General features: G+C 50.2%; 7 protein-coding genes across 7 annotated transcripts; 3 read left to right on the top strand and 4 right to left on the bottom strand.

Annotated features, from left to right (window-relative positions):
* Nucleotides 1-498: 498 nt before the first annotated feature.
* On the top strand, nucleotides 499-1,278 carry MIND_01001800 (uncharacterized protein; the record flags this gene model as incomplete). Its single annotated transcript, XM_037366619.1, has 4 exons — nucleotides 499-501; nucleotides 546-855; nucleotides 903-926; nucleotides 977-1,278. 4 exons carry the CDS (start codon nucleotides 499-501, stop codon nucleotides 1,276-1,278), a joined length of 639 nt encoding a protein of 212 aa, XP_037216013.1.
* Nucleotides 1,279-1,358: 80 nt separating this feature from the next.
* Nucleotides 1,359-5,039, bottom strand: MIND_01001700 (CCAAT-box-binding transcriptional factor; the record flags this gene model as incomplete). The annotated part of the gene is made up of 10 exons (XM_037366618.1): nucleotides 1,359-1,775; nucleotides 1,822-2,055; nucleotides 2,099-2,425; nucleotides 2,472-2,597; nucleotides 2,651-3,035; nucleotides 3,083-3,696; nucleotides 3,743-3,862; nucleotides 3,909-4,023; nucleotides 4,073-4,815; nucleotides 4,863-5,039. 10 exons carry the CDS (start codon nucleotides 5,037-5,039, stop codon nucleotides 1,359-1,361), a joined length of 3,258 nt encoding a protein of 1,085 aa, XP_037216012.1.
* Nucleotides 5,040-5,217: 178 nt separating this feature from the next.
* MIND_01001600 (uncharacterized protein) lies at nucleotides 5,218-7,903 on the top strand (the record flags this gene model as incomplete). Its single annotated transcript, XM_037366617.1, has 12 exons — nucleotides 5,218-5,411; nucleotides 5,464-5,525; nucleotides 5,575-5,745; nucleotides 5,797-5,980; nucleotides 6,032-6,120; nucleotides 6,166-6,303; nucleotides 6,352-6,569; nucleotides 6,614-6,925; nucleotides 6,971-7,076; nucleotides 7,126-7,187; nucleotides 7,237-7,315; nucleotides 7,527-7,903. 12 exons carry the CDS (start codon nucleotides 5,218-5,220, stop codon nucleotides 7,901-7,903), a joined length of 1,992 nt encoding a protein of 663 aa, XP_037216011.1.
* Nucleotides 7,904-13,966: 6,063 nt separating this feature from the next.
* Nucleotides 13,967-14,946, bottom strand: MIND_01001400 (uncharacterized protein; the record flags this gene model as incomplete). The annotated part of the gene is made up of 3 exons (XM_037366616.1): nucleotides 13,967-14,522; nucleotides 14,570-14,771; nucleotides 14,826-14,946. 3 exons carry the CDS (start codon nucleotides 14,944-14,946, stop codon nucleotides 13,967-13,969), a joined length of 879 nt encoding a protein of 292 aa, XP_037216010.1.
* A 753-nt stretch (nucleotides 14,947-15,699) lies between these two features.
* Nucleotides 15,700-18,602, top strand: MIND_01001300 (Nuclear pore complex protein; the record flags this gene model as incomplete). The annotated part of the gene is made up of 13 exons (XM_037366615.1): nucleotides 15,700-15,833; nucleotides 15,885-15,989; nucleotides 16,037-16,361; nucleotides 16,410-16,557; nucleotides 16,608-16,717; nucleotides 16,764-17,074; nucleotides 17,123-17,245; nucleotides 17,293-17,410; nucleotides 17,458-17,833; nucleotides 17,882-18,096; nucleotides 18,141-18,219; nucleotides 18,273-18,375; nucleotides 18,422-18,602. The coding sequence occupies 13 exons, from the start codon at nucleotides 15,700-15,702 to the stop codon at nucleotides 18,600-18,602; spliced, it is 2,328 nt and encodes a 775-aa protein (XP_037216009.1).
* An 85-nt stretch (nucleotides 18,603-18,687) lies between these two features.
* MIND_01001200 (uncharacterized protein) lies at nucleotides 18,688-20,853 on the bottom strand (the record flags this gene model as incomplete). The annotated part of the gene is made up of 11 exons (XM_037366614.1): nucleotides 18,688-18,869; nucleotides 18,921-19,230; nucleotides 19,280-19,723; nucleotides 19,774-19,842; nucleotides 19,890-20,161; nucleotides 20,204-20,306; nucleotides 20,352-20,410; nucleotides 20,456-20,470; nucleotides 20,520-20,601; nucleotides 20,653-20,715; nucleotides 20,767-20,853. 11 exons carry the CDS (start codon nucleotides 20,851-20,853, stop codon nucleotides 18,688-18,690), a joined length of 1,686 nt encoding a protein of 561 aa, XP_037216008.1.
* Nucleotides 20,854-21,846: 993 nt separating this feature from the next.
* Nucleotides 21,847-23,569, bottom strand: MIND_01001100 (Glycoside hydrolase/deacetylase; the record flags this gene model as incomplete). The annotated part of the gene is made up of 7 exons (XM_037366613.1): nucleotides 21,847-22,025; nucleotides 22,073-22,388; nucleotides 22,435-22,899; nucleotides 22,946-23,014; nucleotides 23,058-23,329; nucleotides 23,380-23,482; nucleotides 23,531-23,569. The coding sequence occupies 7 exons, from the start codon at nucleotides 23,567-23,569 to the stop codon at nucleotides 21,847-21,849; spliced, it is 1,443 nt and encodes a 480-aa protein (XP_037216007.1).
* Nucleotides 23,570-23,794: the final 225 nt, after the last annotated feature.

Here is a 23,794-nt window from a genome sequence, read left to right as displayed (position 1 = left end):
GCATAATTCGTCGCATCAGGGGCGTACGTCCTCCAATCGCCTCCGCGCCAAAAGGATTGCGGTTCCACAATTTCCGTCACCCACCCAACCCTCTGCCAAAACCTGTTGTGTCATTCCTATACATCGCCTTGAACAAGCCTCCTTCGGCAACTTCCACCGCCCCTATCCTCCCACACACCCTCAAACTGTTGACGACATGCTTCCATGCATTAGCCAACGATCAAAGCCTATGCGCCTGTTATGATCAAATCTACATTATGTTGCGTCCACGACTGGCACAAAACTTCCCTGATCGACCTATTCCCAAGCATAAGTTCGGAGCATTCGAAGAATATGTCCTCACTAAGCTGCACACTGTCTGTGTGACGACAGACTTTGATCAGTGGTGGACGGGTACCGTTGCCTGGGGGTGTCATAAACCGGGATCCAGCTCTGAGAGATGTTCGCGGACTGCTTTGCCCAGCTTTAAATGGCGCGCTGATTGCCGCATACGAGGACATGGTAAGTTGTCCCTTGGTTGATTGACGAAGTTAAATCTCTCCTAGTGTGTTGCAAACGAATCTTCTCCTACCACACGACATAAGCGCTCTGTTCTTGAAGCCATGATCATCACGACATTGCTTCATGAACTTGCCCACACATGGTTGCGCCATATCCTTGCCGACACTCTCACACCACAAGAAATGAAAGTTTGGGAAACGCCCGAAAATCACCCGTATGACCCAATCGGTGAATCGGGACACCAGCTCGAAAGCTACTTGCTGCAGGGCACACTGTATTGTTGTTGGGATGATGATGACACATTTCTTATCGACCGATTCCACCGTATCATCGACCTTTACTTTCAAACCAACGGTGCGTAGCTCCCTTCGGAAGAGTGACATCCTCTAATTTTCAATAAGGTGCTGAGCACTTCTATGCTATCAGTCCGCTTGCTCATCTTCATTCTTTTTTGAATCATCTGATCCTTACATAGCGTGGTCCGGACTCGAAAGCTTCAGTCTGAACTTGCACTCTACACCGATGACTACCTCCTTGACAGAGGTTATGCAGACGTTGGGCGCAGCGATCGACTCTTCAGAACAGTTGTCAAAGAGTGTTGCTCGCACTTCAGGACTGTCGCTCCAGCGCGTTGGCAACTATGACCCTCAATCACAACTCCAGTCGATGCCCCTTGTGGACATCAGTCCGTATCCAGCAATCCACGACCACCTTGCCTTCACTGGACCGACGCGTGGCTGTGGGATGCGTGTAGAAGATAGAGGGGAATTGTGCTAGTAATGTATTTTTCCATCAACTGTAAAGGCTACCTGCAACAAACTCGGGCTGAGCCGGTAGAATGAGATCCTTTTGTGACGTCATATATCATCCTCTGGCCCATCTTCGATCATCTTCGCATAGTCCTCGTAACTCGCGAATGTCGGAAGTGACCTGAGCTTCTTGCGACTAGCACCAGAAGACTCGTTCCGTTTTCTCTTTTTCACAGCGTCACCACTGATCCCGCCCCACTCTTCCTCCTCATCTTCCACTGCCACAGCTTCGGCATCTGAGCCATCGTATTCTAACAGTCCCCCAGGGAACTCTTCGTTAAGAGGAACAAGGTCCTCGTTGTCCGAATCTTCTGCAAGAGAAAAGCCGTCGTTTTCACCATCGTCGTCGTCGTCGTCGTCGTCGTTTTCTTCTTCTTCTGAGTCTATATTCGAAGGAATACCATCGCTATCATCGTCCATCAGGTCTTCGTCTCCCTCTGCAGCTGGCATGCTGGCTTTCATGGCCTGGCCACGACGTCAATTATGAGTCACGTGACTGTCAAACACGAACCTTCCAAATCTCATCCTCGTCCAAATCACTGCCTTGATCCTCTTCATCGGATTCTCCAGCATTTTTCGCCTCATCTCCGGTGAGATCCATCTCTTCATCACCACTTTCGTCTTCATCCGAGGCACTCCCTGAGTCCTCTGCTTGCGATTCATCGTTCTCGGGTTTAGCTGACTTGGCGTTCCTCTCTTTCTCGTTCTTGCGGGAGAAGAAACGGTGAAAGAAAATCTGCACCATCTGTTATGCCAGACTCAAATTTGGGGAACGACCACAAACATACCTGATCAACAGGAATGTCTGATTCCTTCTTCTTCAGGAAAGCACTGTCGTTCATCCGGTCCTCCATATCGGCCATCTCGCCCTTGAGCAATTTGACGCCTTCCAGCCCACTCGCCGCAGGCTGCATGGCACTGGACCCTTTGCCCTTTCCAATCACGACGTTCGCATTGTTATTCTTGATTTTCTTGGGGTTTTTATAGACGAATCGATCAAGGAAGTGCGAAATTGTGTTCAGGGAGAGATCGGCGCTAGCAGTGAGGGGTTGGCCGGCCATGAGCTGGCGGGCGTGCAGTGAGATGGCTGGGTGGTAGTGGTTGAGCAGAGGTGTCTGAAAACAATCAGACGATAAAAATGACTTCGTATGCAGTGCTCACGAGTTCCCATAATGGAGAAGCAGATGCATGAGCGTATTGAGGATCGCGTTTGCGAGGATCATATTCTTCGCCCTCTTGACTGGCACCACTCAGCATACCGCGTAGCCCAGGTATACTACTAAAAAGCTAAATAACTCGCGTGTCAACCAAAGGCCACATGAAACGGATCAAAGACTTACTTCTCCGAGAAGGAATAGTCCGCCTGCGACAAACTCCGTCGCACCGTTACCTCCACTAACCAGCACTTGAACAAACCGACGGATCATAGCTTTGACTCGGTCGATGTTGTCAGCGTCTGCCTTGATGGACTTGAATAGCAGGTTGAGATACATTGCCTGCTTTGAAGACGAAGCCAAACGCGAGTCATGTAGAGAGGAGTAGAGCGTTCGGTAGTAGCGATCAGTTATAGATTTCGATGTTGGGGCAGACGATGATGAAGCTGTAGATGGCGCGGAAGCGGAAAGAGAAGCGGAGATTTGTTGGATCAAAACCAGCGCTTGGAGGGAGATGTTGAAGGTCGAGGTATGGGTTATCAAGAACAAGGTGTCGATGTGCTTGTTTATCCTGCGAGAAAATGAGACAAGAAAATGACGATAGAAACAACTATTTACCCAGCATCACTGGCCACGATCTTAGCATATGGCAAGGCCCGGTTGACGCCCGTCAGAATGGCCGAGATGAGTTTCGAGTGTGCATCCTCTACTTCTGCGAAACCTGCTGCTCCACGAGTCTCCACAACTTTGCCTTTTCCCTTCCCTTTCCCTTTCTTTTTGTCCCGGATTCGTCCAGCCTTGTCCGCCGATACAGTTTCTCCCTCGTCTTTCTCGTGCTTGTCATCCTCCTTATTCTCGTCTTCATCGGAATTTCCTTCGCCCAGAAGTTCCTTGAACAGCACAAAATATACGTCGATCAGCTGCAAAGCAACCTCTCGGTCTCCAGGAGCAAGTACAATCTGGTTGAACGTGATGGTCGCGTAATATCGTGCATGTGCATTTCCGGCCACTTTTTTCTCCTCTGGCTTTGCTTTCGACTTCGGCTTGTCATCGTCCGTGAATCGGATGTGTTTGGGAGTCGGGGCCGATGAGGTCGGTGGGCGGGAAGCAGAAGGGCGCAGAACGAGAGCAACGATCTCCCGGACAACAATGAGCTTCATGGCTGGATGGGTTTGCAGTAATTGAAGGATGAGGTAGGATGCTCGAGAACATATAGACTTCTCGGTGTCTCCCTGGCATTACGTCAACTTGGGCAATGTCAACAAAAAATGACCACACTAGTTTATTGACGAGAAGGCGCAGCAGATTCTGTTCTTGTTCGGGTTTTTCCCGCAGCAAAGTGCAAAGTAAGGTAATGGATTGCGTCCGCACATATGGGAGCGGATCGAGTGAAAGGGTCTACGATAAAGGTCAGACATCGAAGGAAATCTGTGAAGACCACTACCTCGAGTATCTGCAGGATGGAGAAGAAATATTTCTTGAGCCAATCTTCGAAGTACCACAGTAAAAGGTGTTGATCGGTGACGCCAGGATGTCCTAACGGTTGGTCTCGGAAATATCTGCTCAGAGTTGAGTATGATAAAAAAGGGTAATATAAAATCAACAAACTTGAGTTTGCGACTGGGCGCACCACCACCAACCCACCAATCCGAGATACATCGTAAAGCCTTCAACGATTCGTCCCGTCCACCCTTGCCCTTGCCCCGCTCGGCCATTCCCTTCAAGGTTTCGAGCGCCTTGATGTTGTGCAGGGGACTACTCTGAACCAGGAGCGTCAATGCACTCAGTCTATCGGACAGAGTGCCAGACTGAATTATTTTGGAGAGAAAGTTGGCTTCGGAGGCAGAAGAATTAGAAGATGACGATGTCTGGAAGACTTTGATGTCGGACTCATGAAGCTGAGCTGCCCGCGTTGTAAGTGAGGACACTTGGGTGGCAGATGGCGCAGGCAACGACGCTGGTGAAGGAGGTAATGGGGGGAGGGAGGAATACCATTCGGCAGAAGGAGAGACCACGAAACGAGATTTTGGATCGAGTGTAACCTTGGTTGGAAGCTGAACGCTGGGAGGTTCGGGTACTGTCGGTTCAGGTTGCACTTTCGGCGTCGGCGGCCCATTTCCTTTCTTTTTGGATGACTTCTTCCCTTCCACAGCTGGTTTTGCGCTCTTAGAGGCTTTTCCCTTCTCTTTGGACTGTTTGGGGGATTCTGAGTGAGGTGCTGGTTCCGAATTCTTCACAGATGCCGTCGATGTTGCCGCCTTTTTCTGTTTTTTAGATTTTGTGGCCGGGTTGTTCGTTTTACCCAAATTCAGCTCCTTGAGAAACTTGGACACATCGTGCGAGAGAGCAGGCTATTGAAGTCAGAGCTGTAAACCCCACAACACGTTTCGCAACTTACATCGGTGTTCACTTCCCCACCTGCAGCATCCTTTACATTTTTGACGAGATCCAAGTCAGCTCTCGTTCCACCCAATGCTAACACCTGCTTTTCCAAACCACTCCCTGCTTTTCCTGGACGTTTGGATGACGAAGCAGACGAGGCAGACGCGCCTTTCTCTTTCCGGACACGGACCATCGAGGTCCAGAAGGAAAAATTGGGCACGTGACGAGCTGATTGCTTCGCTTCACTTTCGACACTGTTCTGCGCGTTGCGCATTCCTTCATTGCGTATTGCCCAATCCTCTCCGGTGACCTGGAGAGGAGAACGCACAGGCTGGTCCGTCACAACATCACGCTACTAACACCTTGCTGCCATGTACCGTCATCTACTTGGCCGGAGGAAGACATTGTCCTTCCTTCTCCTCCCATACCTTGCCCAGTCAGTCCTTGCCATATGGCCCTTTCCACCCAAGAGATTCTCGGGCAACACTCTTGTCGACGCTGGGTCTATGGGGATCAATGTAGATGGTCGAATCGTGGCATTTGGCGATTTCGACGGCGACCAATTGTTAGTCATTCCCATAGTCCGGTTTATATTCCTGACCCACCATTACGTATAGTCTTGACGCGCTGACTCTTGACTCCGACCAACGAACGCTCACAGTTCACTTGTGGAATCATGGTACTGTCCCCAATGTCAACCGACCTAGCTTTGCTTATACCCACCTCAGAGGAGTTTTCCTATCAATCTACGCCCCCCATCAAACATTCCGACAAAGTCTACAACGTTGTACCTGGGGACTTTACGCATTCTGGAAAACTTGATCTCCTTGTTATGTCGAGAAGTTCCAGCCAGCAACTTGACCTCTTCGTATACCCCGCACTTCCTGCTGGTGGCTTTGGTGTGTGATATTATCTCCAATTCGTTGTGCCTCTTACGACCGCATTTGCAGATGCATCACATCCTCTGACTGTTCCCGCTTCTTCTCTTTCACAACCAATACCCATTGATGTCGACGGCGACATGAAGATAGACCTTTTAGGAATGACTCCTTCATCTCAAGGCTCCAGCTCACCACTACAAGTCTGGCTGAATACTTGGAATGCCTCAGAATCACAATCCTCCTTGTTCGACATGTATGCGTACTTTTCTGCTTTTGTTCTACTCCAATTGATCATGTCTCTTAGTCGCGAGCCTGCGTTCAGAGGAGCGCAATGTAAGCCCGCGAATCCACACAGTAACGCCGTCGTGGACTTCGATGGTGATTGTCTAGCAGGCATGTGAACCATAGTACTCTTTACCTGTGTACTGACCGTCTTAGACCTTTTCCTTCTTTGTGATGATGGGCGAGGTGGAATGACATATCAGATATGGGTAAATAAGAAGACAGAAGGATTCTCTCTGGCCTTACAAGGCGCGATGCCCGCTGGGGTACAATCTGTGTCTTTTGCCGATATCGGTAAGCTCTCCCCCACGTTGTGAATCTCTCAGAACTGAGCGCATCCAGACCGCGATGGGACTATGGACATGGTTTTCACAACGTGCTCATCTGTCTCCTCGTCCACCGGTGTAGGGAGTGATTGCGCCATCAATATCGCGTACAACAAGCAACTGCCGCTCTGCAAGGGACTGGGGTCAAGCACTGGGTCATGTCGCCCTCCGGAAGAGCTGTGCACAGCTGACTCTACATTTACATTCGACCTCTCACAAAGACCAGATAACGAGGTATGCCATTTTTAGTGACCAAGTTTCAATCCAATCAAGCACAGTATTTCGCTCGGATTCTGCTCCAAAGTTTGCTCCCCGGCTCCTCGCTACTTGTAACTGATGTTACCCAAACACCTTCCGTCCCTATTCCCCTCAAGCTTGGAGACACTAACCTCGATGGATTCCCTGACTTGTTGTTCATTGCTGTCTCCGGACAAGACCATACTCCCAAAATGGTTATCTCTACTCCTTGTGGCTCTGGCGTTGTTGGTTGCAATCGCGGGCATGGTTGGAGTGTTGTGAAAAAGGGCACCGAAGCGCTTGATGCCATCAAAGACGCTCGAGGGGTCGCTTTCTTGGACATTGACGAAGATGTGCGGCGGCTTGTTTATTCAGTCTTGCTGGCTAATGTGGCTTAGGGTACCCTTGACATACTGGTGCAACGGACTGGCGCTGCGGGCCGCGGCAACATCCAATTTGTGCAAAATAACTTTTACTATGACGCGTTCTTCTTGAAAGCGATTGGTGTGTTTCGGTGCCGGGTCCTCAACATTCTGCTTATATCATCCCCTAGTGTTGAATGGCGCGTGCGGCAATGGATGGTGTTACGGACACAACGCAAGCGACAAATATCACGTATGGTCCTGTTTCTCCAGAAATTTCGGGTGTCTGATTCAGTTCGTAGCCTTATGGCGTCAGCTATTCCGGGGCTTCCTACAAGTACACCGTTCTGGACACGAAGGGCGGTCGTCATGCTGCGCAAGGTAAGCAGATATTAATCTTTGGGGCATACCAAAGTGCCTTCCTGTAACTTCACGGGTATGGTACCGGTCACTCCTTGCTGCATGAGATTTGTAGCATTAAAGAAGCAAGGGGTCATTCACTCTTTTGGCGATGGACATATACCTTCATGGGCACTGCCAGAGGACCATACCCTCAGTCCTATTCAACTTCATTCACTAACAATGAGACCAGTTGCTCAACTTCCTCAAACATCATACCAATCACTCCAAACCCCGTATTCCTTCTTTGGCCTCGGGCGCACGAACAACTACATTGAAAACCTATTTGTCGGGTCGACGATCCACACACAACAGCACTTCATCAACATCGAGGGAGTGATACCCAACTCGAAACTGGTTATTCTCCCGCCATCGAAGACAGGCGATGCCTGGAAACGAGAACTGTTCTTGCGACCTGGGGAATGGACGCCGTATGTGACATTGACGACCGCGGTGGGCACACTGCTGTTACTGTCGATCATATGGCTCGTGCTACATTTGAACGAGAAACGCGAGGATGAGCTGGAGAGGAGGAGAGCGTCACACCATATCAACTTTGATGCTTTATGATTACTTTGATGCTTTATGATTACAATAGCTATAGTACGTCAGCACACTGTATGTAATAATAGACAAGATCAGTCCAGAGACCGCCTCTCAAGAAGCTTTGTGATTTCTCGGTGGTCTTTTAGCCAGGCGGTGAAGGTAGTGGACTCAGATTCATGTTGTCGACCGATAAGGTAGTTTGCGAAGACGATTAGCGAGCCATAACGGTATCTGAAGCCTTGAGCAAGCAAGCCCAGCCAAGGATAGCTATGAACCCACAAGTAGTTGACCCCGACATTCCTCAGTTTTTGCTCCTTGGGTGTCCCTCTTTCACACGCGTCCACTTTGAGTTTGTAGCTACAAGGGCTTATAACAACCGCCAACCCTGCAAGGAGAAATACATACTCGTAGATGGCCTTGCGGAGGTTCTGAACGTCTTGCATCAGGTCGATAGCACGGTCCGCCAAGCGTTTGGCCAGCTTTCCATACGACAAGACACCGACGAGCTGCAAAATTGTCTTGTACTCGCCCTGAAGATATGCCTCCTCTTCTGACGGCCCATCCATCGAGTCATACGCGTCTCCTCGGGCCTCGTCAAAGTCGTAGTGGGGCTCCTTGCCGTCCCACTTGCCGATTGTGGCAATGAGACACGCGGAGACCATCCCCGTTGTTGTCCGGCCCCGGCCCATCTGGCAGTTGAAGATAAAGTCTCCGGCGCGGGACAGGTTGGAGTGGACTCTATCGAACAGTTGTGAAAGGGCGTCTGGTAGAGGAGCTTGCTCGTCGGTCTGTTCCAATGTTGACTGTTTATCACATCAGAAAGAGCGCTTCACTCACAATCGCGATTCGCCCATAGTCGATCTATACATTGTTGAGGTTAACGTTGATGCAGCAAAACAAGAGCCACATACCTTGAAGCCTTCCTTCTTCATCAATGTAAACACATCCCGCGGAGTCAGAATATCTTCCTCCAGAACCGTCTCCCAGATGGGCACAATAGCAAAAGTTCCCGGCCGCTCCTCGACTTCGTCGTGTAATAACACTCTGCCCTCATTGGCGCGCAGCTCTCGCAGAACATCCTTCTTGAAGCTTTCCTCCATCTGCTCTACCATGCTAGTCGTGACACCAGTCGCTCTGTGCCAACTATATTAGTGATCCAAGAAAAGGGTTTCAAGTCAACTGACTGGACATTCTCTAAAGGATTATCCGACAGACGTAGTACGTGTGGGCTTCCGGCAATGTAGATGACAGGCTCCTAGAACCACAACGCTCAAACCTGGAAAGTAGTATAATGCACGAAATGTTACCTCACGAAGCGAGGTCCATATAACGTTGTTGTCGCCAGCAGGACCCGCATCGACTCGAAACAAAGCTCTTCGTAGACTGGGAGACTGATCAGAAAGATACTCCTCGCACAAAAGCAAACTCACCCTTCAACTGTTGGCATCCCGCTGCCGCACACCATTTTCTCCGCCACCAGGGACTCCGACGACTCTGTGCTAGTGGGTGTCGCAATAGGCGAGTCAGAGGATCGCAGGGTTAGCGGAAGTCGCCTAAAGTTCGGCGCGCCGTCTATGCGTTCGGGAAGTGTCATTTTCTGCAAGTTCAAAAACATATCGTTCTTCAATATAGTCGATGCCGACAGAATACTGCCTGATCTGTTTGCAACAATGAGGTTCACCTCATCTGGATGGGCAACACCATCTGTCACGTAAGCGCGCTCTAATGGTTTCAACGCGTTCTGTCCGTCTGCGAAAAGCTCTTTTTCGAAGGTCCCGATCACTAAATGATGGTATCAATAGTCAGGTCCTAATCACATGATCTGCTGACCAGGTTGCCGTTGAACAAACGACTCAATCGTCTCAAACGACTGTTTAGTGTCGGGCTCCGTGGATTGAAGGTATGATTGAAACACCATAAGCGCAAAATATCGATGCAAGTTCTGCAATCCTGAAGAAAGTCATGACACTAAGAAAATACCAAGAGGATGCCAACCTTTTTGCGCGTGTTTTCGTTTCTCCCTTTCATCCGTGGCTTGGTCTGCCCTCGTCCGCGCTTCCTCGATAGCATCACGCAGATTGTACACAACGTCAGCGCGATCAATAGCCTCGTCGACGACGCTCTTGACGAGCAAGCCCCTGCGAACAACACGAAGCAAATCTAGATGACTTATCACCGAACAGTGCTCAATTTGGGTAGTGGCGTACTGTTTATGACTTGATATGAATGCCGTTTCTTCGACGGTTCATCCAGCTCTATGGAGGGCGGGATAGAAAGCTTGGAGAAGGACCGAATGATGGTAAAAGGTGCCTCAGGCGTTGTAGGCGGCCGTCTCGAGTCCAGCCATTGACGGATGAGAAGGATGATGATCTACGAGCGGTAAGCCATAATGATTGGCCTGGCATATAAACTTGCCGATGCGAGGGTGCTTCGGCCTCTTCCGAGTTGACAGTTCACGACAATTGGTGTATTCTTGGATGAAGAAAGCACAACGTCAATCAGATCCTGGAGGTCGCAAAAGTCTGGTGGTTTCTCGGCCGTGATGGGGATTCGATGATAGTCTAGCTCAAGTCCATCGATTGCTTTGTGGGCTGCCATGATATCCTTAAGCACCACCACGTCTTCACATTCATTAGCGATGTCTTCCCATACAGGTAGCACGGTGCCATCGTCAGCTTCAGTGTGAAGCAAAAGGCTAAAATGATAGTTAAACTTGGTCTCAGCAGTCCAAACAGTTTGCACTAACCGACCACCAAAGGTATTGAGTTCAGCAATAACATCATCTCGCAAGCGCTCCTCCAATATTTCGAGACGTGAAGCGGAAATGCCACCATAATCTTGCCCACATTAAGCGTTGATTGTAGTGGACAGAGTGGACCTGCCTTTCATGTTCCTGAGAGAGAAGCCTTCTCTCCTCAAGCAATATGGCGACCCATTGATGTACACTATAGGTTCCTCTCTCAATGTGATCCATACGATTCGGCGAGCGGAAGGGTGTGCCGCTTTGATCCGAGAAACGACTTCATTGATGGCCTCCAGAGTCGGCTGGCCCAAAGCATACAACAAAGTCCCTGGCACTCGACGGAAGTTGATCGCCCCGCGCACATCGTGATCAACGTGAGCAGATTCCTGGAGCCACTGATCTGACTTGAGGAGCGTGCTGTCATCGTTCAGCAAGAAAAGAGAATCAAGAGAGTCTCTACACACCCCTCCCGTAATATGATACCGTTCCGGTTCTGTAACCATTTGATTCACCGAGCTCGGCAAAGCGGGCAGCAAACACACCTTCACAACATGAGTCGAATATTCGTCTCCTAAGATCTGTCCTCCAGCAATAGCTACATCGTTCTTTTTACCAGGAACGAGGGTGCGGTCTTCCCAGTTGGATTTAGAAAGCGACGATAGATCATTGATTGGCGCAAAGACGTTCAGCTTGGATCCATATGATTTGCGTAAAAACTTGATTTGGCTGTAACCTTCTGTGTTAATGCAGCAGGGGCAGGTATATGCGTCACTGACTTCCATATCTCTGTGCGATCCTAGACAAAGTTAATACAGACGCTGCATTGGGAAGGAGAGACCTGCGAACCTTCAACCAATCAGAGAAGCTCTGCGAGAAATCATTGCTGTTGTCGACATATGACGTGAAGGCGATGATGAAGAAACTAATGGCTGTTAAAATCGAATGAGCTCTTCGACAAGAACAACTGACTATTTCTCGATAGCCTTCACAGCTTTGATGAGATGGTCATCGCCCTTGGCATCCATACTCGTCATCGAGTATTTCAGCCGGTGAATAAGTATATCCTCACGAAGATTAGTCACTTGGTCAGCTAGCTAATGGTGTCAGCGACCGAGATTACGACTGAACGAAAAGCCGTCCTACTTGCGTCAATGACTCTATCCACAAGTCGTTTTGCTTGAAGTCCATGATCGAGGCAGCCGAGAAGGCTTAAAATGACGGAATAACTTCCGGTATGTGCTTTGCGAAGGTTTTCAAGCAGCGCAGGCTGTCGCATCAGAAGTTCTATGGCTGATTGAGAGTTTGGATTCTCGAGGCCTGCTGAGCGATCAATAATGCGAGAAGTTTGAAATAGACTCGTACATTGCTGCAGGAGGTAGGTCAGTCGCAACAGTGACTTGTTGAGATCCTGCTGCGCATTGGCCTGTTCTAGAGCCTGGATGATCCGTAATTCGGTCTCTTGGCTTGAGGGCTGGCGGCACTATTGAGGAAAGAACAACTTGATCGATATTGTGTCACATACCAAACCACCACTCGTCGGTGTTCCGATAGCTAAAGGGGTATTGGCGTTTCCCTTTATCGCGTAAGGATCGGCAAAACCACGAACGATAAGCTGCTTCCGACGAACGATGGAAGCAGCGACCATTGCAAATGTCGTTCGGACTGCTCCCATTCCGCAAGAAAACACAAGTGAAGTTCGCAAGGGATCTGTCGCGCGTATCACTCGTAGATAGGCGTCGAGGTAGTTGTCCTCAATGGGACGGTCGGGGGCAATAGGTATCCTGGAATAGATGAAGTCCAACGTTCGTGGTGTTGAAGAGAGAAACTGACCTATGGTACTATCGTAGATCAGCGAGGGAAGAATTAGCTTATCGTGGGTCCTTACATCGACATTCCATCCGTCTGCCTTCATCTGGCCCCAGAGTTCACGAGAAGTCCTGACGTTTGTGTTGTCGACTGAAGTCCACGTCGGTAGAATAGCTCCTTCGCCGGTTTCTGCCGCTGTGGTCACAAAGACAGTCAGCTCATACGAGGATAAAAAGAGCAGCTGCTTACCTATCTCGTTGTGTGTTAAGATGAGACCTGTAGACTCGTATGACGTCTGAAAAACTTGGGATTTACGACAAACCTCCGTATCTATTGAGTGTGAGCTGGCTTGAAACAAGCTGGTCAAAATTTCGTACCGCGTAGATTCCTGCAAAATGTCATGCTTCATCCGGTTTTCTATCGCCTCCAAGTTCTCGGCACGGTCCGAGAGTAGTAATGTCCGACGCGGTTGTGTCCCATCGCGCAAAACAAATGGTCTGCCAGAGATGTAGACTGGATGTGTAGTCAAGGGTGGTGTCACTGCAGCGGCATTGACCCATACTTATCGGCTCTTCCCGAGTTGAGAACCAAACGACATGTGAAGGATCTGGGGTACCAGGTCGGCATCTCAAGACAGCCAGGATGGCACGCAGTCCTTGGGTTCGCGGCTGGGCAACACCAAACACATTCAAATTGCCCACACGCGATGCTCGAAAGTTAGGTGCTCCATGAACGTTCAAATCGAGGTCCAATGCGCGACCTGGTAGAGTTGGGGTTGATGTTGACGGAACAGCGAGGCTCACCTGAGGGATAGTGGTCTGTCTTGAGGATAAAGCCCCTGCTTAACACGCTGCCTGTCCTGGATTTGACAACCGCGTGTTCTGAGCGCTGTAATTGAGCCATAAGGTCGAGTGAAGTTGTCTGCGGAGCCTTTGAAAGAGTTTGGGCGTCACTTAATGCGCGAGTAGGGTGCATGCCACCAGGGGGGATAGAAGTAGGTCGGGCATTGAGTGGTTCGGACCTTGAGGAAGCTATGGCGGGTGGGACGGACACGGGACGCTCATTCTCAAGTTTGCGAAGACTGTTCAGCATCATGGCGCGCTCTGTTAGGTAGTGAGCAAGCAAGTTAAACTGCTTGAGGGAATCAGCGCGCTTGCCTCGTGAGATACACGCGGTCTAAACAAGACGAGAGAGACGACTTCGAGAATCGTGACGTCACTCAGGGCTGGATCACATCATGTGATCAAGCCAGGTTTTCGCGCTGCAAATGCGCCTGCAAACCATTCGCCAGCCAGGTTGAGAGCCGCCCAGCAGGTGGACTTCTTATCTGGCTGGGTAATCACCCTGCAAGGTCGTGCCGCGCCCAGTCGATCTCACTCGCGCTACAACGCCGTTTCCGAATGAAGGCAAACATGGATTTCATCTTGAACGGACGAATTGTCTACATAGAGAAGCCGTCTACTGGATTGAAGTCTCCGTCAATCTGTGTTCCAAGGCTACACCAAGTACAAATTATTACAGACATCTCTTGCCAGCGGCTACGCTCTCAAGTACAGATAACTCTCCAAGTGTGCTGAAAGCGATTCAAGACCCTCAATACGCAGACCAGCACTCGGAAGGTCATGGACGGTGTCAGGGGGCTCTTCGCCATGAGAAGATCCGCACTCAGTCAATTGGTCGTCCTCCGTCTCTCTCGGCCGCTCGCGCAGAAGGCGATCGAGGTAATCTTCAAAAGACTCGCCTTCGTCAATCGGAGGAGAATGAAGGCGGGATCCAGGTTTTTGGTTGACTTCTAAAGAGGTTTTTCCAGCTTGATCATCGACCGCTTCATACTCCAGGATGGAACTTCGAAGTTGATTGACGGTGGATTCAGAGTTGGTTTGTTGCGACCCTGTCCGCACAAAACGATCAAATAAATTTTCGTATGACTCGTCTTCTAAAAACTCCTCTTGCGATCTTTCGTCAAATTGGGGGAGATTGGGGGAGAATCCTGGTTCCGACTGTTGTTGGTCAAGATGAATTGAGGTTTTCCTCGTCTTCTCAAAACGATCTTTGACGTCGCGGTAATCTTTAATGGTGGGCCACTGGCATGTCCTGCAAACGAGCTTATCTAGCGCAACCATGAAAATCACGATGCCGACCTTGGTGGGTCCAATCCTTGTCGAAACAGCTCATCCTTCCATCCGGGTTCATCCAGAGGCAGGAGACCAGATCGGAGAATAGCCAATTTACGCCATAAAAGGTCCACAATTTCCTCGTGTCTGAAGAGCGTCAGACGACCAACTTTGAACGCTTCGACAGTGGCAAGTTCGTAGTCTTTTCTTATTGGGTAATTGCCGTAGACTGAGGTCGCATAAGTACTAGAATACGAGTGAAATATGAGAGAGTCTCGCTCACCTACTGTTTTGTAAATAACCTGATCGTCATCGCTCAACTGTGAGCGTGGGCCTTGCCAGGCATGCTCTAGGCACCACTGTTTCCAAAGGTCCTGCCGCTCACTCTTTCCGTTGGTGGGCATGTTTGTTGGTACATAGCTCCATTACCAGAGCTGTTTTATAGTTCTTCACCGCGACAACCAAACAAAATGGTTGCTATGCCGTGTCCTTGTTCTTGACGAGCTCAGATAATAGATGGTGTTGTGCCAATCAAGGAATGACAATAAAGGCTCACTTTTGATGGTACAGGAAAAAAAGAAGGTACAGGAAAAGAAGGTCATCATTCAAGTCAACAGCGTCAACTTCAGCCAAACTTCAGCTTGAAAGTCCCTCTAGTGCCCCGTTGAAGGGTGGGGGCAGTCGAAAGACCGACTCGGGGATGAATTCTCCGGAAACATCGCGTGTTTGTACTTCTTTACCTCAGAGGCTGATGAACACAGCCACCACATTTTCTGCATAAAAGGCTCGCCTCGGCAAAAGTGTTTCTTTCAAGTGTCCGCCAACTACCGGAGCGCTCGTGGTCGTTCACTCGGCCCATTGCGCCATCCATGGTTGAGGAGGCAAGGTGTTATCCTCGGGAGAACACTCACGAGAAGGAGTCTCTGCTGTCGGGCCACTGTCCGCTTCGGCGTTGACTTTCGGTTTTGCAGCAGAGGCAGCGCCATATACCATAACCAGCCGTACGCTACTATGTGGCCTTGACGGCCCGGTGAAACCATGGCTCGAACATGCTAGATAGCTTTTCTCGTCGTCGAGTAAACAATAGAAATTTTTTTGTGTTGCTTTCCTAACTTAGTCACAACCACCACCATTGACGACTTTGACGCGTTTTACTCATGGCGGAGACCGCCCTGTATGTCTCTAGTGCAGAGGTGCTTTCGATATGCCAGTCCATGAACGACGACCTGGAGGCTATTCTCCATCCAGAAACTGGGTTTGCCCCGCGACTGCGCCAAATATGCCATGACCAGTAAGCACTCTTATTTTCTTCATTCTTGCGTGTATTAAAGCGTGTCATTAGGCTTTTGGACCTCGAGGAAAACCGCGACGCGCGAACAACTCAGGACGAGCTTGAGCTTCTCCGTCTGGAGCGCGATACTTGGGGACTATTGCAAGCAGTCATGCCGTGCGTCTTCTATACCATTTTATCTCTCGATTTGAGACTCTACACAGTGCCCGCAAAACCGAAACCCCCCCAATGCCGACGATACGCGACCTACTCGCAGAAAATCCTTACACACCCACATCAACACTGGCACAAGCAGTCCTCCTTGCATCCCCCCTTCTTTCTGAACTCGTGGCCGTTCGAGAATGGCTGCAAGACAGTGCTCCATTGCCCCAACATCCAGAAGCGACAACAGGCTATTGGAAGTTCACGAAACACAATATCATGCAGAGCCAGCGGATGGGTGGTGCCACGAGGGACAATCTGGTGAAGGAAATGGACCCCGACGCGGTCAATAGAGACGACGGGAGAATGCTTGCGGCAGATGACGCGGTGTGTTCAATGGCCAAGATGTGTCTCGGTGATTCTGATCCCACATAGAGTCACGAAAAAGGCCTGAGCCAGGCTTTATATGGTTACATCCGTTCTGGGCGGCTAGAGGAGGCCGTCGAGCTATGCCGAAATGCTCATCAGCCATGGCGCGCCGCGAGTATACGCGGGTCTTTGTTATTCCAATGGAAAGCGATCTGTGCGTGTGTCTATACGCGTTATTGGCAGATTTCTTGAACCAATACTTAGCTAACGAGCATGACGAGGACGAGGCGATGGAGGAGGACTTCCCTGACGTCTGGCAAGGCAACCAACGAAGACAGCTATGGAAGTCAACGTGTACGAAGGCTGCAACTAATGTATGCTTCGACACTTGTTGGTTATACTGATTGATTTTGTCTTCAGCCCCATGTACCCGAGCACGACCGAATCCTCTATGCAGCGCTCGTTCCGACGCCACAGACATCCAATGTTTTGAAGGCTGCTTGTCGGACATGGGAAGACCATCTGTGGGCTCAAGTCAGTGTTGTTTGCGAAGAAAAACAGAGCATGGAGATGAACAGAGTTGGAGGGAGTTTCTGGGAGGGCGGTTTGGCCGCTGTCGAAAGTGGTGTCCGGGTCATCTCTGCAGAGACAGAGGAAATAGAAACTGAGGAATGGGAGAGGGAAGTACGAGGGTCTCTAGAAGCTCTGAAGAGTGTTGGCGTAATGGACGGGTGCGTTTGGATGTCAGACTTCCCTGGTAAACACTGACTTTTTTTTAGTCCTGGTGCTCAGCATCCGTTCCATTATTCTCAGCTTCAGATAATCTTGAACCGAATCGACCCATTAATGGATAATTTCGCAACGGGTATCCAGGATGGCACTTACTCTCCAGATTCTTTCGAGTGCGTTTTTTTTTATCCTTTCAACTCGAGTTGCTCAAGAACAAAAGGTACACAACCATGTGTCGCTTTCTCGCCCACCTGTGCCTGTTCCTCCAAATGATCGACATTCCAGTCCCGCCACTTGCTACTCAAGTCATTCTTGAATCATATCTGCAAGTTCTCGAGGTGGTTGCTGGTCTACTTCTCTTAGTATATGTTGACCATTTCTACAGGCTGCCGGTCAACGAGATTTGATCGCCATGTATGCTGGTGCTCTAGGCGACAATGCTGTGGAGCGCTATGCACTGTTTCTCGTTTCCCTCGAACTATCTGTCGATATTGATGAGCGGAAGCTCGCGCTTACACGGGCACGTGAGCATGGACTGGACATGGACCGCGTTGCTGTGGTCACGGCAGAGCGTACCATTGACCAAGCCCTCCAAGTGCTTCCTCCTCTCAAGGGACGGCTTCCGTCAATTATCGCATTGCCTCCGCCAGCCACAGACGAGGAAATGTTCTTGCTTCGTTCCATCGAATGGACCATTTTCGATGACAAGACATACGAAACTGCCCTTGAACAGGCGAATGTCATCCTTCGCTACTTCTTGGGTCCGCATGCTTCATTTCCTCTAATCGCGTATTGATGGCGCTTTGTAGGATCTGGTCGAGTACAACTCGCCCAGAAGCTCCTCGTTCTCCTTCCCATCGAGCTCGCATCCATCCCCGAACCTGAAGAACGCGCAACTGAATATCTCCATTACCGGCAATTTTTCGTGATTTGGGAGACTTTGGAGCGTGTGGTTGACTGTCAGGCACTAGAGACACCTCAAATGAATCGGAGTACGAAGGCCGCATGGTTACAGGACTACCAGGTCAGGCTTATTCGAGCTAACTTTCCGTCGTTAATTTTCTGCAGGGGTTGATCGATCAGGCACATGACCAGATTACAAAGCTACTAACATCAGATTGGCTGGTTGATGTCGATGAATCATTAGGTACTTTTCATTCGTGCTACAAGCACAACCAGAGCTCACTGTTTATCCCACAGACCGGCGCCGCCGCGACCTCATCCGCATTCGACAAATATTCATACCTGAATTGATTATTCGTTTACACTTTGTGCTGTTTTCGTCGCGGGGCCACTTCCCAGGGTGCGATCTGCTTGTTTCGTCTCGTGCAGTGCTGACGCAAACTTAGGAACCTCAAAAGGACTCTGGATTTGGCGAACATCGTCGCAGACTCAAGATACCGACTTTACGAGGACTTTGTCAACGAGGACGGGCGGAGGCTAGGTGACTACCTTGGGGCAGTCCGTCAAACGATTTTGGGTGGCCTTGAAGGCGGTGGGTCAGATCCATTCAGGATATTGTCACTGTGATAAAATGATATTGTCCTCCTGCGAAAAAAACCAACAAACTACATAACAGTCCAAAAGTAAAGCGAAAAAGAATGTCGAAGTCCCATCACACAAAGTTCCAAATCTGATTGGGATTCGGTGCCGAAGGCGACGAACACTCCCAACTCTGAATGCGGTTGTCCGTCGTAGTACGACCCTCAGTCAAATCAACGCATCGGTTGTGACCATTCCAACGAATAGTCTTCTCGGGGGTGACGGTGAATTGTTGCGCACCATTCCCTTGACCCGCTGCAAACGAACAAATAAGTGGAAAGCAAGAAGAAAAGGGTGAAAACGCACGAGTGCACGACCAAATCTGCATCTTTGCGCCGTTGGAGTCATTGAAGTCCGTCACATCTAAGCACTTATTGCCGTGCACCACGATGGTTGCGCCATTTTGGGTCCAAATTTGACCAGGGGCGGCACCATTAGTGCAAGGTCGCACGACAACTGCCGCTCCGTCGTTGTTTGCGACAGCTGTCAGACAAGTGGTCGAGCTCTTATTGGGGCGAATGGTCTTGGGCGTCGGGTCGTTGTTGCCTGAGCCAGGACCAGTCGTGCGAGTGAACTGCTGGTTTCGGTTACCCGCTGCACATTCCCAGATTTGCATCTATAATCAGGAATTAGAGTTCGCTGAAGTAGGCTTTCGAGTCTCGTACCCGATTGCCGTTTGTCAAGACACCATCAGTAACATCTACACAGGAAGAATGGCCAGTCCATTGGATTGTCTGGCCAGACAGTGTGAACTGCTGGTTGCCATTTCCAGACGCACATGTCCACAGTTGAAGCCTCGTGCCAGAAGCAGTTCGTCCATCGACCACATCAAGACATTTATCGCCATAGATGGAAAGAGTGCCCGTGCCAGTTATCGTCCAAGACTGGGAGGCAGAAGTCGTGCAGTCTTGGATGGTCACCGGGGCGCCGTCCGAGTTGGAGGTGGCTGCGAGGCACTTTCCTGAGTTGGCGATTGGGTGGATGTACTGATTGGGGAGGGGGATATTGATGCCTGTCGAAACTGGAGGCGTTCCACTTTTGCAGGCAATGCCGCTGGAGCCACCACAAGCAGTACCAGGGCCAGGAGAGCCGTTACACGTCCAGGCAGGCTATACTTCAGATGAGCAAGTATGATTCAGAGATGTGTGCAACCACGTACCGTTCGCTGTTGCGGGAAGCCAACAACTTGATAGGGGTCGACTCCGAGACATTCCGCCAACGTGACCAGCTAGGTGAATGGTGAACAATTAGATAGTGGGCTACGAATCAGTAAACCTTGTAGCCTTTGCTTTGGAAGAGGTTGATTGCGTAAGGCACCAGCTGCGTTGCAGTCGAACCGACAGTTTCGTGCTGAAGAACCAACCCGTTGTCTTTCATTGAGTTCGTGATTTGCCGATAAACACTTCGAGAGAACGAAACGGTAGCGCCGTCAGAATCTTTGGTGTCGTGGTCCCATAAAGCCAAGGATTGACCACGATCAGTTGCGACATCGCGTACATTTCCGTTGTAAGCACCAAATGGAGGACGCATGAAAGCCGGGCGAATACCTAGACAAATAAGCTAGGTCGTGAGCGAAAAAGACTTCTTACCAAGAATACGCGAAAAGGCCTCTTCAATGCGGTACATGTTGTCACGAATTTGGGGTCGTGAGAGGGTCGTGAGATCGACATGGGTCCAACCATGGCTGCCGACCTGCAGCAATTAAGAGAGAATTCATGAGAGAAAGAGGGTACCGACCTGATGCCCAGCAGCGAACGCATATCTCATGTCGGCGGCTCGACCAAGGTTATAGAGACCTACACGGCGTTAGCAACGGCCACCAGCTGTGTTGAAAGACACACAGTCGTAGTTATTTCCTGAGAGGCAGTCAGATGACCTGAGTCAATCGAAGCAGTATCAACTTACCGTTCCAAAAGAAAGTAGCTTTTGCGCCTGCAGCCGTGAATTGGTCAGAGATGCTGCGAAGATGGTCGAAGGGTCCGTCATCCTGTATTGCGTGTCATCAGATAGAGGCCCAAATCGACGACGAAGAGCTTACAAACGTCATCGCGACCTCTTTCGAGTTGACGCAATGCCCGTAGACTTGAGGTTCGCGGGCTTCCTGTTAGACATGGCGATAAACACAAGAGCGGAGAGAAATCGGACAACGAACGAGATGCGAATGGTTCTGCGGAGTAGGGACAGCAAGAACAGCAGCGAAAGTAGAGAGAGCGAGCAGTGGCCAAACCATCGCGAGCATGGTGGGTGGACGACGTAAGGTGCAGGCATTGCGAGCTGGAGGCAGAATTTATACGGTTCACTTGCGCTTGACAGGTAGGAGACAAATGGATAAGATTATGCTATGCGATGTTAGCGAAGGCCAAGATGTTTTTCGACGAGACAAGACAAGACGAAGAATTGAGTACGACCCGCTTCGTCGACGGAGCTTGAGCCATAGCAGCTGCATTTATTCGCGAAAGAATGAGGTGAAAAGCTTCTGCTCGACGTCCAGTGAATTCGCCCAACATCGATGCGGACAACAAGAAAAATGTGACAGCAACCTCGTGATGTGACCATAACGCGCATCACATCAACGAGGACACTCAACACAGCAATTGCCGACAGACAAGCGTTTGAGTTTAACAATAACTCGTGGTGGCCTTGCCCCATAGAGTACAGGCGACGATGCGTCTGCAGCTGGATCGCCAAGCCAAAGTATTACCCGCAAATCCCAATCCTGTCCAGGTCGAACCACGCAACTTGAGTCAACGACGCTGCAATTTCAGACTCTCGCCAACTTTCTCTGTGCTTCTCTGTCCATTTTTCACCGCCTTCCAATGACACCTACCCCCGTTCGAATTCTGCTCAATACAAACCGCCTCGCATTTTAAACTTACCATCACGTCCGTCTCACCCTTGCGATGCCTGTCGCGGCCAATGCTGACCGCAGGGCATTATACGCGTGCTAAATCTTCCCCAGTTGCAAGGACAAATTCATATGCAGACAAAGAGGAATCACGTCTCGATCATTACCATTCGTCGCTCTATTGGCCAAAGCCCAAGACCACAAGTACCCGAAAACCCACAACTTGCTTTTCAAGGCGAACACGTTGACTTCTTTGTTTAGTGTCACCAATTAACTCAACGATGCTTTAGAACCAGTAGAGAAAGTGTTATAAGGGAGAGTGTGTAGTTATGAGGATATGTACTGTACTATCTGTCCATGCTGTGTAATGCAGGTATTATGTGAGTTTCAAACCAAGTTCCAAATTTGGTTGGCGCCTGGCGACGATGGCGAGCAATCCCACGTTTGAATGCGGTTGCCAGTCGTCGTGCGGCCATCCGTCAAATCGACGCATTTGTTGCGGCCATTCCAGCTAATCGCTCTCGCAGCGGAGACAGTCCACTGTTGCGCGGCGTTGCCTTGGCCAGCTACAAGCACGGTTAGAACACGAAACCATAAAAACGGGGCAACATACGGTTGCACGCCCAGATCTGCAATTTTGCGCCGTTCGAAGTATTGCCGTCGGTCACATCCAAACACTTGTTTCCGTGCACGAGGAGAGTTCCTCCATTTTGGGTCCATTGTTGATTCGCAGCGCCAGTGACGCAAGGCTGAGCGACGACCGCCGCTCCGTTGTTGTTCGAGACGGCTGACAAACATGTGCTGCCGCTCTTGTTGGGGCGGATAGTCTTAGCGGATCCGCCTCCACCGCCTCCTCCTCCTCCAGAGCCAGGACCATCAGTGCGGGTGAATTGTTGGTTTTGGTTGTTCGCGCAAGACCAAATTTGCATCTGTCGAGCATTAGTGAGAGTGTAATCAACAACAGCCAGAACATACCCGATTACCGTTGGCCACAGAACCGTCTGTGAGGTCAAGGCAGCGAGACTTGCCAGTCCATTGGAGGGTCTGAGCGGCGCCCAATGTCCACTGCTGGTTTGCATTGCTCTGGGAGCAAGTCCACACTTGAAGCTTCGTGCCCAACGCCGTCGAACCGCTGGGAACATCAAGACATTTGTTTCCGTAGATGGAAATGAGACCAGTGCCAGTAATCGTCCATGCCTGGGAGTTGCTAGTCTGGCAGTCTTGGACGGTAACGGCAGCACCGTCCGAGTTGGAGGCGACCGCAAGACATTTGCCGGAGTTGGCCATCGGATGGATGTATTGGTTAGTGAGGGGTTCGGGAGTCGGAGGATCGTTGTTAGGAGGACTCGCAACAATGGGAGTGCCGGTTTGGCACGAGATACCGCTGTTTCCACCACATGCAAGGCCAGGCTTGGGAGTACCGTCGCAAGTCCAGTGGGGCTGTCGACATGAGACAACAGAGGAAAGGATCAAGATGAAGACATACCATCGGTTGTTGGGGAACACCTACGACTTGGTAGGGCGAAACACCAAGACACTCCGCCAAAGTTACAAGCTAGACGATGTTAACGAAGAGCAAATAACGTATTCAGACGTACTTGATAGCCCTTGTTTTTGAAGAGGCTGATTGCGTATGGCACCAGCTCGCTGGGGGTCGTGCTGACTGTCTCATGGGCCAAGACGATGGCATTCGGGGCGTTCGCATTGGCAACACCATCGAGAACCGCTTTCCCCGAGGCCACGGTGCCACCATCAGCGTCTTTGGTGTCGGCATCCCACATAGCAATGGATTGACCACGGGCGGCGGAGACAGACTGGACATTACTATCCCAAGCTCCAAACGGAGGTCGCATGAAAGCGGGGCGAATGCCTGGAAGGATGGTCAGGGAAGCTTTGGCGACAGAGCGATGTCCATCATACCGAGAATACGAGAGAAAGCTTCCTCGATGCGATACATGTTATCATGGATTTGGTCGGCAGAGAGAGAGGTTAGTGTCGGATGAGACCAAGTATGGCTGGCGACCTAGACAAGTCTGAGATGAAAGCGTCGAAACGAAGCCTGTTAACTTACTTGATGCCCTTTGCCAAACGCATATTGTACATCGGCCATTCGGGTGGGGTTATAGATGCCTGTCGCACGTCAAGGAACGCCTTCTTCCCCCTCGAGAGCAAGCTTACAGCCGAAATTATTGCCTGTAATAGTTAAATTTCATCCCAATCAACTCAAGCGATGTACTTGCCATTCCAGAAGAAAGTAGCTTTGGCACCAGCAGCAGTGAACTGGTCAGAGATGTTACGGAGGCCATCATGGGGTCCTGGAGGAACGTGAAGACGA

Source organism: Mycena indigotica (assembly GCF_014461135.1).
Source record: "Mycena indigotica strain 171206Taipei chromosome Unknown Mind.scaff0009, whole genome shotgun sequence".
NCBI classification, from domain to species: Eukaryota; Fungi; Basidiomycota; class Agaricomycetes; order Agaricales; family Mycenaceae; genus Mycena; species Mycena indigotica.
Note: the sequence above shows the minus strand (reverse complement) of the source record. Positions and strands in the feature narration are given on the sequence as shown.